We start from the raw sequence: 13,288 nt of genomic DNA on the forward strand, positions 1-13,288 counted from the left end.
TTAATAGGGTCTAGAATAGAATGACTCTTTCATTTGTTGACGTGGCAAAGCTTGGACAGTAATATAGAAAAACAATAGCATAAGTAGATATCCCATGGTATAGGGCGTTTATGTCGCAACTTTAACTGTTATCTCAAGCTGATAGTCCACGTAGTTCTTTCCTGTGAAGCTTTATGACGCTGGTAGTCTCTCATATTGTGCCGTTCATACACTCTTACCCGGTCAAAACAGTAAAAATCGACAGTAAAAGTTGCGACATAAACGCCCTATACCATGGGATATCTACTTACGCTATTGTTTCTCTATGATAATATCCACTCTATCACTTAACTTCGAAGTATATCATTTATGTTTATTTCTAAGCTTTCTAGTCTAATTTTATATCTAGGAAATATTCATACTATAGTTGTGTTTGATGACACTCGACTTTCTTCAAGCTGGGACACAGTATGGCTCTACTGTGGATCTTCAAAAGGTGCCCGACCGGATGTGAAAACGAGTGTAGCTACTGCACAGAAATGGGAAACATTCATAAGTCTTCTTTGGCTTGTGAAAAACTCAATTTCTTTCTAGATACAGGCACCTCAGTTTTGCCCTCTTGTTAGACTTATATTTTTTAGATAAATTAACATAATTTCCTATTACTTACCAGTTTTAGATTTCTCATTTGGTTGATTTTTTCATTACAGTCGCCGAACGTATTGTTGAAAATGAATCTATGAAAGCTATCCGGGTGAAAAAAGGATTATCGAAGATGTCAGAAGACAATGTGAACTTGGCTAAGAAAATGGAAGTCATCTTTACTGCTCAAAAACTGATTGCCGACAGGTTGCCTGATGCAGAACGGATGGATAGGAATGGATTACATAATATTCGGCAAGCAGGTAGGTGACACCGGAAACAGTAGTTATGAGACAGTTATGTTGAGAGAATATTCAAACCATAGGTTATGACTGGAGAGAGGTCCACGTTATAATGGTCATGGAGAGAGATAGGAGAACAGCGTTGTCGATTCTCTGCCTTGTCACTGCCATCTATAGAGGATATGATAATAATAATTTCTCTGGTCGAGGGTACAACACGACCAGAGGAGTTTATTCAAATCATAGACATAATTACAAAAAGCATATAAGCTACAATTATTTACAAAGTATTAATACAATTGGTTGATTATTTGCTGATCTAACAAAATGTGGCCCCCATTATATATGAATATGTGTCGGGATGCCACTAAATATCTGAACAAATATCTAAACACCATGTATCTGATACCGGTATATCTGATGTAATATAAACTTTTAATTCTTGTTTAAAATAATCAAATATATTTTTCAATTATTAAATAATACATTTTTATAATTAACATTAAATATACAGTATTTCAATTAATTATATTTCTACATCGTTACAAAACGATCTGGCACTTGAAAAGAATAATGCTATCTGATTTTTTGAATGATAGACAAGGATAAGTCCAGGACTTGAATTGGATTCTCGCCTCTTTCCGAGTTGAGGATTTATCAAAAATCGTTAAGTCCAGAACTTGAAACAGCGTGATTTTAAATCCTTGACTGGGGTAGGGTTTAAATTCTAGACTCAACTGAGCAAACACAATTCAGTTATTGTTTTGGAGTAGATAAAAAGCCAAATAGATGTCATGGAATACCTAAATTATTAGGATTAGTCCATCTAAATTCATAATTATTTATAGTTTGCAAGCTCATTTTTGAATAAAATTGTATCAAAATTATGCGTAAAAAACTACCATAACCTTATTTTACGATGACTCTGACATAACCTAAAAAAGTTCAAGAAATAATACAAGGATTGTCTTGGAATTTATATTCCAATCTGAACGTTATTACTCAATGTCATATTCAACATATTAATAATAATAATAAATTAGTTTTTTTCCAAAACAAATACGTTTTAGCCTAATGAAATTTTTATTCCAAAATCACTGGTTAGGATCAATGATCAATAATAGCGTAACGTAAAATGAAATGCTTATTCATTCATCATTCATCTTATTCAAAAGGTTAGGTTTTGATTTGAATAGGCCTACAAAGAAATCGAAACGTATTTTTACAAAATAGTTTGGAGAGCATGCTTATTTGAATTATCCCGCTGCAATCATCTGTTTCCATTTTGCTATAATGCCAACAATACAATAGCAAAATATTGTTAATTTCCCTCATGTTTACTGCGTTAAAGTCCTGGACTCAAATAAGTCGAGAACTCAATAGACCCCGCAGTTTAGTAGATAAAATCGTGACTCAGAAAGTCAATTTAGACCCGAGAGCTTATTCTAGTCCAGAACTTATAGATCCCGAGCTCGGAAACCGGCCCTAAATTTGTAATAGTATTGGAGTATTGCTATTGTTATATTTGAATTGGTGGATTTAAGGATTCAAAGGTTACCAAGTGTTCCCAAGTACGTTAGTTCGAGAAAATAAGAATTATAATATGAGTTATCGGTTTTAGGTGATGAGGAAGCGAAATGTATAGTTAAAAAAGCAGAGGAAAAAGTGAAACAACTGAAGATGAGGCATTCTCCATACCGGGCTGAGGCTCCCAACAGCGATTCTCCCCCGCCCTACTCTTCAATCACTTCCACAAATTTCAGTTACTCTTCGCCCGAATTACAAATCTTCTACAGGTATCGTATAAAAATCCATTTTTTACTCTTATCAATAGATTGCTTTTCTATGTTGAAACACTTGTCCTATCAGGGTACAACCATACTGAAAGCGGAGCGTAGCGTGGCGTTGAGGAGCGTCGTCAACAATATCATGTTAAGTGATGAGCTGCAACACACTGGAAGCGTCTACTCGCAGAGCGGAGCGGAGCGTGGCGTCAAACTTTGGAACTAGCTGGTTTGTTTTTTGGAGCGTCTACGAGCGGAGTGTCAATTCGTCAACGTGCGAGTGCCCTACTAATGTACATACTATAGTGGTCTACTCTTGTACATAATGCACTTGTTCTACTACATTTTCCCACCATCTAGTACACTAGTATATTCAATGTTTGCCCAAATTCCCCTGTAATGTGTATTATTTGATTAATCAAAAGAGGAAATTCACCTATTGCACTTGAAATCAAAAGTAAGGCTATTCTAATCCACTTCATTCATATTCCTTCGGCAGATATTGGATTCCTTTAATTGGTGATTTGTTTTTTTTCCAAATCAGGCTTCACTCTCGTCAAAATATAATCAAAGTTTAAAGTTGATATTCGCATGTACTCAAAAAATCGGGACTCATGCTTTCCTAACACATGGAACAGATGATGATATTCACCAAATAGTCGACAATCTAAGTTAATTTCATTAACCCACTCTGCCCTAGCAGGCTTCTCTCGTCAATATATAATCAAGGGTTAAAGTTGACATTCGCATGTACTCAAAAAATCGGGACTCATGCTTTCTTAACACATTAAACAGATGGTGATATTCACCAAATAGTCGACAATCTAAGTTAATTTCATTAACCCACTCTGTCCTAGCAGGCTTAGCTAATATCCAATACTTAAAGTAATTATTCTCACAAAGTAATGTCCGTGCAAACTTGGACAACGCCATTTTCTAGGCCCTTGACGCTTGACACTCAGACTCTTCCTGTGTGTATCATGAATGCTCTGACTACGCCACGCCACGTTCCGCTCTAGAACGCCACGCCACGCTCCGCTCCACTTTCAGTGTGTTTGTAACCTTATTTTCCCATTTTAACAAATCGTTTTTGTATAGTAAGGTCCAAGTTATAATTGCAGTATTTGATTAACATTGGTGTTTCTATCCTTGTCTATCATTTGACAAAGCAGATAGTGATATCCTTCTCTACCTCCGCAACGTTTCCACATCGGTTTTTAACAAATTAATGAACAAAATATTGAATCTCAATTATGAAAATGTATCATTTAATCATTGAAAAAAATTATTATAAATTGATTAATAGAGAGCTTAACAGATTCTGTCTATTTTTCATGCGTTTTGTACCTAATTAAGGATTATTTTTTCAAGGTTGCGTTTGTCTATTATAGACTTATTCTACACCTTTCTCTTCGAAATGAAATTTTCTACAAGTTCTGTGAAACAATATTTTGTGTTTATTGTACATTTAATATAGTAAATCTGCTTCAAACCTTGAAGGAACCTGTTTTTTGGGACCAAGTTTCGCGTATATCATCACATATCTTAAAAATTACTGTAGCTAAAGGTCTGAAAACAGTTTTATTCAATTTCTCAGTTCATTTCACATAAAGTACGCTAAATTATACTTCTTGATTAACAGCTAACAAATTCCCGTAGGGCTTCGTTTCAGCAGGGGAACAGAGATTCAAATCAAATCAATTTATTGCCACAGACAAACACTTTATAGTTTGTATCGGCCACGTCAATATTACAAACCATATTAGAGATTATACAACAATAGCAATTACCTAAAAATCTAGATCGACTCCATGTTAACATTGAAATATTTCCACACTATAAAAACAATTTTTTATAAAAAATTATTAATTCTTAGTTTAAATTCCCTGAGCATCAAACGAGATTCCCTGATCGTCTGAGATTCAGACGAAATCTTCCACTCTGTATAACTTGGTAACCACAAGCATATTCGGACCTATGTTAATTAGAACTTTTTTTCTTCTTTTGATGTGAGCAATCACGCCCTGACTTATGGGCACATTTTTTCACAATACTCTGTATTGTATAATAGGCTATACAGTAATAGACTACAGTCTTTAATAAGGCCGTCGAGCAGCTAGAATCATAGAGTCGTCGCTAAAGTAAAGTCTACATTAGTCAAGTTTCCTTGAATAGTAGACTGTAGATGAGGAATAGTAGATGAATTCAAGGAAACTATAAAAATAGAAACTTAAATACACTATAACCCTTCTTCAAGTTTTGCCTATTCAAAAGTTGAATTTTCAGTTCTCTTGATTCAAGGAGATGTTGAATATGTTTGACTTTAGGATTCAACTTGAAGGTACAATCTAACCTACAAATGGGAAATAAGATGGAAATTGTCAGTTGATGTAGATTGTATAAGAACAACTGAATAGAAAATTAAATGCAGATGAAGACGTAAACTTTGAAATTAATAAGAATTATATTTTTAGATTAACCATTTTCCATTCTGTATAGACTTTTGGGATTATGAAAACTTGAAGTTTGCAAAAGTCGTTCATTCTGTAAAAGTTTTCTTCAAGTCAAGAAAACCTGAATTCAAGGAAACTTGACTCATGTAACCCCTACTTAAGGAATTGAACCTCTAGATCTTATCATACCAAAGTGATCAAGCCTTCATGCTATACTTCAGAAATCCAAAGGTCCATTCCCAAGCCACAACTCTAGTCGCGTGGATATAGCCGCTCTGTATTGAAGGCTGTTGTCTATTACTGTATATTGATGTGGATAATGAACTTAGTAGCCTACTCATAAATTTGTGGCGTCACATGTGTTATCCTACGTCATTGCAACGAACTTTTAATTTCTTCATTGGTGAAGAAAAACATTTCAGTTCACTCCTGTCTACCTTTTGCTACTCTACGACCTAAATTTTATTATGTATAAAATTTTTAACTGTTCACTTTGTAATCGGCTACGATTATTTGACATGAATTTTTACAATCAGAGAGCATCCATTGTTTAAAAAATTAAAAGTGTCGACGACGGTGAAAATTCAAGACAAGTAAAATTGGACTGAAAAATGTATGCCTTGGCAGTCGGAGAAAAAACTGTAAACTTAAATAAAATAATATTAAGAAAACTTTTTAAACAAACAATAGAATAATTACAGGATTTGCCTTCAAAAAAAAGATGAATAATATATAATAAAATTGATAATATTAGCAACTCACTGAACCAGGAAAATGGTGTCTCGGAACAGAGGGGTAGAGCCGGGCCCGATTACCTGCTGTAGATAGTTCCAGGTCTCGTCCTCGTAACTGACTGCCAAGAGGCATACATTTTTCAGTCCAATTTTACTTGTCATGAATTTTCACCGTCGTCGACACTTTTAATTTTTTAAACAATGGATGCTCTCAGATTGTTAAAATTCATGTCAAATAATCGGCTACATTACCACGTATTATCAAATTAATATTTTAATTTTACATTGGACAATAATTATTGTTATAAATTCTATTTCAGCAGACCCAACCATCAGTACGATCTCCCTCCAGCTGAGTCTATGGATCAAGACAACCTGGGAGCTGTTGGTGGTAGCGGTATGAGAGTATCTAATTTATAATTCCACTCAAATCATAAAGTACTTTTCCCAAATATGGATAATTTGTAATCAATAACTGTCTTTGTCTCAAATTAAGATTTATTTTTCTAAAGGTTTTTATCTCTAAGTTTTTTAATAGTTTTTTTATAAAGTTTACATTCGATTGCTTATTGATTTCATTATTTTTGATGCTCAATGTTCAAAATATGACTTCAAGTTTTAACTTGAGAACTGAATAGCAACCTAAAATATATCGTTAATTTTTGCGGTTGTGAGGAATAACAACACATTAAAATGGTATTTCACTTGTAAATTTAGAATCATGTATGATTATTTTTGATTGCTTTGATTATATTGAGAAATACCGTAAATAAAATACAAATGAATTAATATCTAATTCAATAGATATATCTTATTACTTAATTGATTAAAAAATATTTATTTCAAATAAATCATAAATTACAATGTCTTGGAGTGGGAAAATATTTTGAAACTTGAGCTTTTACAAATGAAAGGCCATAGCCACCATACCTTATTGTAACTGAACTATAATGACTGAGCATTAATTATAAGACTATAATTACTTATAAACTTATTTTTTGCTTGATTCTCATATCAATTAGTGTTGAATAGACCAAAAAGTAGGAAATTCTACTTTTTCACTCTTATAAGTCTCTGTGATGAACATAGAATTGAACCATAATTCATAATTATGTAGTTTTAAATTTTATTATGAAAATATTAAACTATGGAAATAGAAGCGGTAAGCTACATGTGAAAGAAGAATTCCATATTTATATAGCAACAAAATGAAATAGAAATGAATTTATAAGCATAATCCAATAGAAATATATTTATTGCCATTTGATTCATTACAAATATCGGCCATTGTTATAGGTAGATTAAACATAATAATAATTCATTTATTTGATCCATAGATTCATATACATGAGTATAAGATCTTGTCAAACAGAAATTGTCAAGTACAGAGTAAAAATTTTATAAATATAAAAATACATCAATTCAAATCAATTTGGGCAGGTACTATAAACTAAAATGTTATATCACAGTTGGAATTCAAAAATTCTTCTATAGAGTAATGGGGCCTTTCTACTAAATAACTAAATAATATCATTTTTAAAGCTTTATTAAAAACATTCTTGGCTCCAGCAGGAAGCTTGTTGAATAAATTGACACCACCCACACATCATGTTTTATAGGACTTGTCTGTTCTACATCTTGGAAGATGCAACATCTGACTAGATCGTGTATTAAAACTATGTATCTGCTACCGTTGAACATAATACGACATGTTCTTTTTTATATACAGAACAGAGCATAGTATATACAAGTTGAATACAGTTAATAAACAGAGGTCTACAAGTCTCTTGCTGACTCTTATGAAAAATAGTTGGAATTGCTCTCTTCTGGTACAGCAGTAGATGCTTGTGGGCCGTGTGCTGTGTGATCCTACAAATGCATGCCATAAGCTAGATGACTCTGAACTAGAGCAAAATACACCATTATTGGATGCTGGGTTGATAGCTGGTCTCCAAGTCTTCTAAGAACAAACGTTGATCTTGTACACAGATTGTCTACATGAACACTTCAGGGTCTATGTTGAAACCGAGCAGAGCAGTCTTACTGCAGGTGCTTGGGGCTCATCTACACAGCGCAGACTGCATATCATTCTTGAGGTCTTTCCAATATTAAGTTTCAATCCATCAGTTTCAAACCACTCCTTAACTTCATTAAATATGACTGTTTCCATTTGATGTAATACATTGCAGTCTTTGTGCCGTACAATGAGTGTTTTGTCATCCGCATATAGTATAGGGCTTTGGGGTAAGACATATGCTAAATCATTTATTGAAATCAGGAAAAGAAATGGCCCAAGAACAGATCCCTGGAGGAAACCATACCTGACACTAACCTCTTGAGATGACTTGTCGCCAACACATACTATTTGTCTTCTGTCTTCCAAGTATGATTTAATAAGAGCCAGTTCTTCACCTTTAATTCCATAGTGCTCAAGTTTCATCAGCAGTAATTCATGCTGTATGCAGTCAAATGCTTTGGTTAAGTCGCACATTACTAGCATTGCATATTCTTTTTTCTCAAAAGCATCCATCACCAGTCTTACTAAATGTTCAACTGCATCTGAAGTTGACTTGCCAGCTGTAAATCCGAATTGCATAGGAGACAGCAGCTCATTTATTTCAAAGAATCTTACCAACTGCCTAAAAAGAATTATTTCAAATATTTTAGACAATATAGGGATAAGACTGATTGGTCTGTAGTTTCCTGCATTACTCCTATCCCCTTTTTTAAAAACAGGGATGACTCTGCTTATTTTTAAACAACCAGGAAAAACCTTAAATCATATAAATCTTATGCAAATATTAATTAAGAGAGTTAATGGATGAACTATTGCAAGTATGATGTCTTTGATGAAACAATTTGATAACCCATATGCATCTACACTTTTAGAATTTGACAGAGACCTGACTGCATCAATCACTTCTGATTCATTAACTTCATTCCAAAAGAAATCATCTTCAGCACGACCAGCTCTTGAAATATAATTCTGGCTGGAAGATAAATCACATTTCGTGGCAGATACAATATCTTCCACAGAATCTAAAAAGAAATTGTTGAATACTTCTGGATCAATATCAGGTGCATTAAACGAACTTGTATTACATGCTTCTTTGACAATCTGCCATGCTGTCTTAGTGACATTGCTTGAGGATGCAATGCGTCTATTAGTTGCATATCGCTTAGCTTCCTTTATCCTCTTATAATACTCAGCATTCAACCTCTTATATATCATATATACTTCCATTGATTCTGTTTCTCTATAAAACGAATAATAATCTATAGTGATTTCCTTCAAGTTTCTCAAGGAATCAGTATACCAGTCTCTCTTTCTGTAACATGCTTCCTGTTTTATTTTTGAGAGGAAAACACAAGTCAAAATATTTCGTCAATATTTCATGGAAAACACAAAATTCCTGGTCAGGGTTTTGGCCCAATATAACGGTTGTCCATTCAATAAAACTCAAATGCCTTTGAAATTTTATAAAATTACAAGCTCGAAAGATTCGTTTGTAGGTGGAATAGTCATTATTATATACAGGTTCTATCTCTGTTTCAAAAATAACAACTTTGTGATCAGAAATTATAAAATCCTCGACCCTTACACTAGATTCTGAGCGATGATTAGTGAGTATATAGTCTAAACAAGATTTACCTCTTGTAGCCTCCATTTATTTGTGAATTTATCAAATGATTTAAGTAAGTTTAGTACATTCCGAGAGCTGCTACAATTATTAACATGATTAAAATCAATGTTCAAATCTCCACATAAGAATATTTTTGTGTTAGGCTTTGAGTTATTATATACAGTATTAAGAACATTTTCAAGTGATTTCATGAACTCAACAACACTTCCAGTAGGTGACCTATATAGACAACAGTAACATTAACAGAAACAAAATAGATCGCAACTGCCTCATAGATTTTTTCTTCACATAGGTGATTGATATTTAATATTTTAAATTTGAGGTTTTTCTTGACAAAGATACCAGCCCCTCCATCTCTGAATTGCTCATGACAATAGATGCTACCCAAAACATATCCAGAAGGCATATGAATATTGGCCTCATGCTTACTCAACCAATGCTCACTGATACTTGAAACAAGTGGATCTTCCTCTTCACACGCCGCCTCTACTTTAAAAAGTTTGTTTCTAATTGACTGTGCATTCATTTGCATGATTTTAAAATTACTAGATTTCTCTTTAAGTAAACGTTTAATAGGCCTATTAATCACTCCAGATGTATTCAAACCTGAAATATTGCAACAATCTGTCGGGCCATTCATTATCTACTTCACTAACATTCAAAATCCTAAAATTTTTCGATCTTTGAAAATGATTTGTAACTCCAATTTGTGGGTCTATATCATAATATATAGTATGACTACTCGTATTCCCTAAATCTAGAATCCTAAAAAATTACCCTTATTATCAAAATGCCCACAGCCCAACTCAATAATCTCAGACACACAGTTTTTAGAATTAAACATTTCACTCAATCTGAAAATTTCATTACTCACAAAATTTTTACCTCTAGCATTGAGATGCTGACCATGTTTAGTGTGGAAACCCCTACCTACTGTACTCAAATCGACAACTTTTACATTACTGAAAAGGCATGCTAATTTATTAATGAGTTCATTAGTCTTTTTTATTTCAGTATTCACACACGAGCCTTCTATTAGATCATATCTAAGAGGGAGATTGGCAACAATAATTGTTATAATAATGTAATTATCACATTAGCATTATGGAGTCCGCTGACAGTTCTTTTTATAGTGCTGACTGCCCGCTTCACCTCATTGCATATTTGCATGATACATCATTTGATCCGCTGATTATTACCACTGTATCGTTTTTCGAAAACGATTTGCACTGTTCGTTACAACTGTCCAGAACAGCCTCCGGCTTTACACTCCGAATACCTTACACTCTGATGCCTTTTCATTTATTATAAGTGGTATATTTCGCCCGTGACTGTCGCTAAATATATTTATACGTTTAATAGTAGCTAATGGCTCACCCGCACAACCATTTTTCACCGAATTTTTACACGATTTCTTTGTTTTTTCTTTAACTATACCCTGATGTTTCAAATTCTTATTATGATATTTTATATTGTTAGGGCCGTTTGCACAGTATAAATTGCTAAACTCGATTAAGTTAATCGAGTTCAAGTTAATCTGAAAGTTTAAACTTGAATCGGTTTTCTCAGTGCATTTACTAATCCAGTTTAAGTTAAACTAGTTTAGCGTTAAGTTGGTAATAGAATGTCATCGTTTATAATATCAGGAAGGCTGAGTTTTACAGGAAATTTGGTATTTGTTCACAAACCATCAGTAAATTCAGGTTATGTAGCTACAATAATTTCCTGGTTCAAAATCCACAGAGCTATAAGCTGTATGGTAATAAAAGTGAAAAACTATCAAGATCTTTAATAAAAACTTATGTTTAGTTGGCACCAAAAAATATATTTTAGAATGTAAGATTAAAAAGTTATTTTGTTACGCTTGAATCTACTACGGTCTTCCTCGTTTATTATAAATACCATTAAATCGTTTGCTCAAGCATAATAGATCAAATAAGCACAACCGAACACGATCCCGGTCCGGAACCCGGTCAAGGTCATTAAGATCTCATTCGCCTCAATACAAGTTCCGATCACGTTCAACGTCAAGAAATCGTTTGCTCAAGCATTCCCGGTCTCGATCCCGTTCCCGGTTCCGATCCCTTTCCCGGTCCCGATCCCGTTCCCGCTCTGTAGAAAGAAGGCTTGAGAAATCACATAAGTTGAGACGTTCTAGTCACACGTCTAGTCCTTCGCCCACCTACAAGTCACGTTCAAGGTACCGATCTCGCTCTCGTCCCAGAGTCCATAACAAGTACAACAGTGATAATAACAATAACGAAAAATGCTTGACGCAATCATCGCGTTTAATGCGCAGAGACTCGTATGAAACTAGTGGCGATATAGAACGCAGCTGGCATTGCTTGGGAAATCACACAAGTTATGACGTCACAGTCACACCTCTAGTCTTTTGCCCACCTACTCGCTCATATGGTCTATGGACAAATCACGTTCAAGGTACCAATCACGGTCACATAGTCCCAGTGTCTATGACAAGTATTACAGAAACTCCTATGGAACAAGCAGGGATAGAATATTCAGAAGATAGTAATTGGGCGATGCATTAGTTTGTGGTATGATTATATTCATTTCCTTCAAATGTTTTCGTTTTCAAATGGAAAGATCTTTTATAAGAATATCAAGAAACTTTTACAAGGATTATAAAGAAATTTAAACTATAATTTCTTCAAAATATTTAATAGTCTGTTATCACTTATCAAGAAACAGACAACTACATTGTTTTCCCTGATCGTTGTTACCTACATGTTTCTCTTAGAACTTAGTTACCGCATTTAATAAGTGCCTTCTTTTTGCGTCATCCTATTTATTTTAATAGATCAAAAGTAACATATCTTTGTATTGTAGTAATAAATGTTAACTGATATTATCAAGTCATCGAACTTATTTCCAATTTTATATAATGCAGTAGCTAGAATTTCTTGTCAATAAAACTATGTTTGGCAGATTAAAAAAAAAATCATAATACCAAAGTAAAGAACTACGAATATGGTGGTGAATTGTTTGAGAAGCAATGCTCCCAACTCAGGAGCTAGGAACAACCATCAGGAAGCCAGACTAAAAGCTTGTGGACAGATCTCGGGAAGCAATGCTCCCAACTCAGGAGCTAGGAACAACCATCAGGAAGCCAGACTAGTAGCTTGTGGACAGATCGAATTGTCGCTAAATATATTTATACGTTTAATAGTAGCTAATGGCTCACCCGCACAACCATTTTTACACGATTTCTTTGTTTTTTTTTTTTAACTATACCCTGATGTTTCAAATTCTTATTATGATATTTTATATTGTTAATATTTTTGACAATATCACTAAGCAGGAGATTTTCATCACGTGATGCCCTGTTGTCAGCCTCTAAAGTTTCGATTGTTGTGGACATGGCTTTTATTTGTTGCAATAGACTTAGATTATCATTGTCGAATTTTAGAGTCATAGAGTTAATTTGTGTATTTTGTGATTTGATCTCGTCTTCCAGTGAGAAAATCTGTGCCTTTAAATCTTGAGAGTGTGAAATTAGACCGTTCCTTTGCTGGAGTAATTCTATGGTACGGATATTGAGAGAATTGGTGCTTGTTTTCACGGTTCTGGGACTGAGTGTGTTTAATCCCACATCACAATCAATCAAGTTTTATTGAACAAAATATTTACATTGGAGGTCCCACTAAACCCGAAGGTTTTTCAGTAGGTGCCTATATAAGTATACATAGTAAATTATAGAATCGTACATTACAAAGAAACAAAATAAACACATTTTTTAAGAGGAAGAGAAAACAAATTTTTTGCATGCATAGGGAAGTTGGGAAGTAAGAA

The 13,288-nt window shown here is 33.9% G+C and overlaps 1 protein-coding gene across 2 annotated transcripts; it reads left to right on the forward strand.

Moving 5' to 3' along the window:
- Window positions 1-692: 692 nt before the first annotated feature.
- LOC120354880 lies at window positions 693-9,665 on the forward strand. 2 transcript variants are annotated; one of them, XM_039442870.1, is made up of 3 exons: window positions 693-884; window positions 2,485-2,659; window positions 6,155-9,665. In XM_039442870.1, exons 1-3 carry the CDS (start codon window positions 719-721, stop codon window positions 6,252-6,254), a joined length of 441 nt encoding a protein of 146 aa, XP_039298804.1. In that variant the 5' UTR covers window positions 693-718; the 3' UTR covers window positions 6,255-9,665. The 2 variants fall into 2 exon arrangements, with proteins under 2 accessions (XP_039298804.1, XP_039298805.1); XM_039442871.1 differs by having other exon boundaries at window positions 6,158-9,665.
- The last annotated feature ends 3,623 nt before the right edge of the window (window positions 9,666-13,288 follow it).

The sequence above is a fragment of the Nilaparvata lugens genome, chromosome X (genome assembly GCF_014356525.2).
Source record: "Nilaparvata lugens isolate BPH chromosome X, ASM1435652v1, whole genome shotgun sequence".
Classification (NCBI taxonomy): domain Eukaryota; kingdom Metazoa; phylum Arthropoda; class Insecta; order Hemiptera; family Delphacidae; genus Nilaparvata; species Nilaparvata lugens.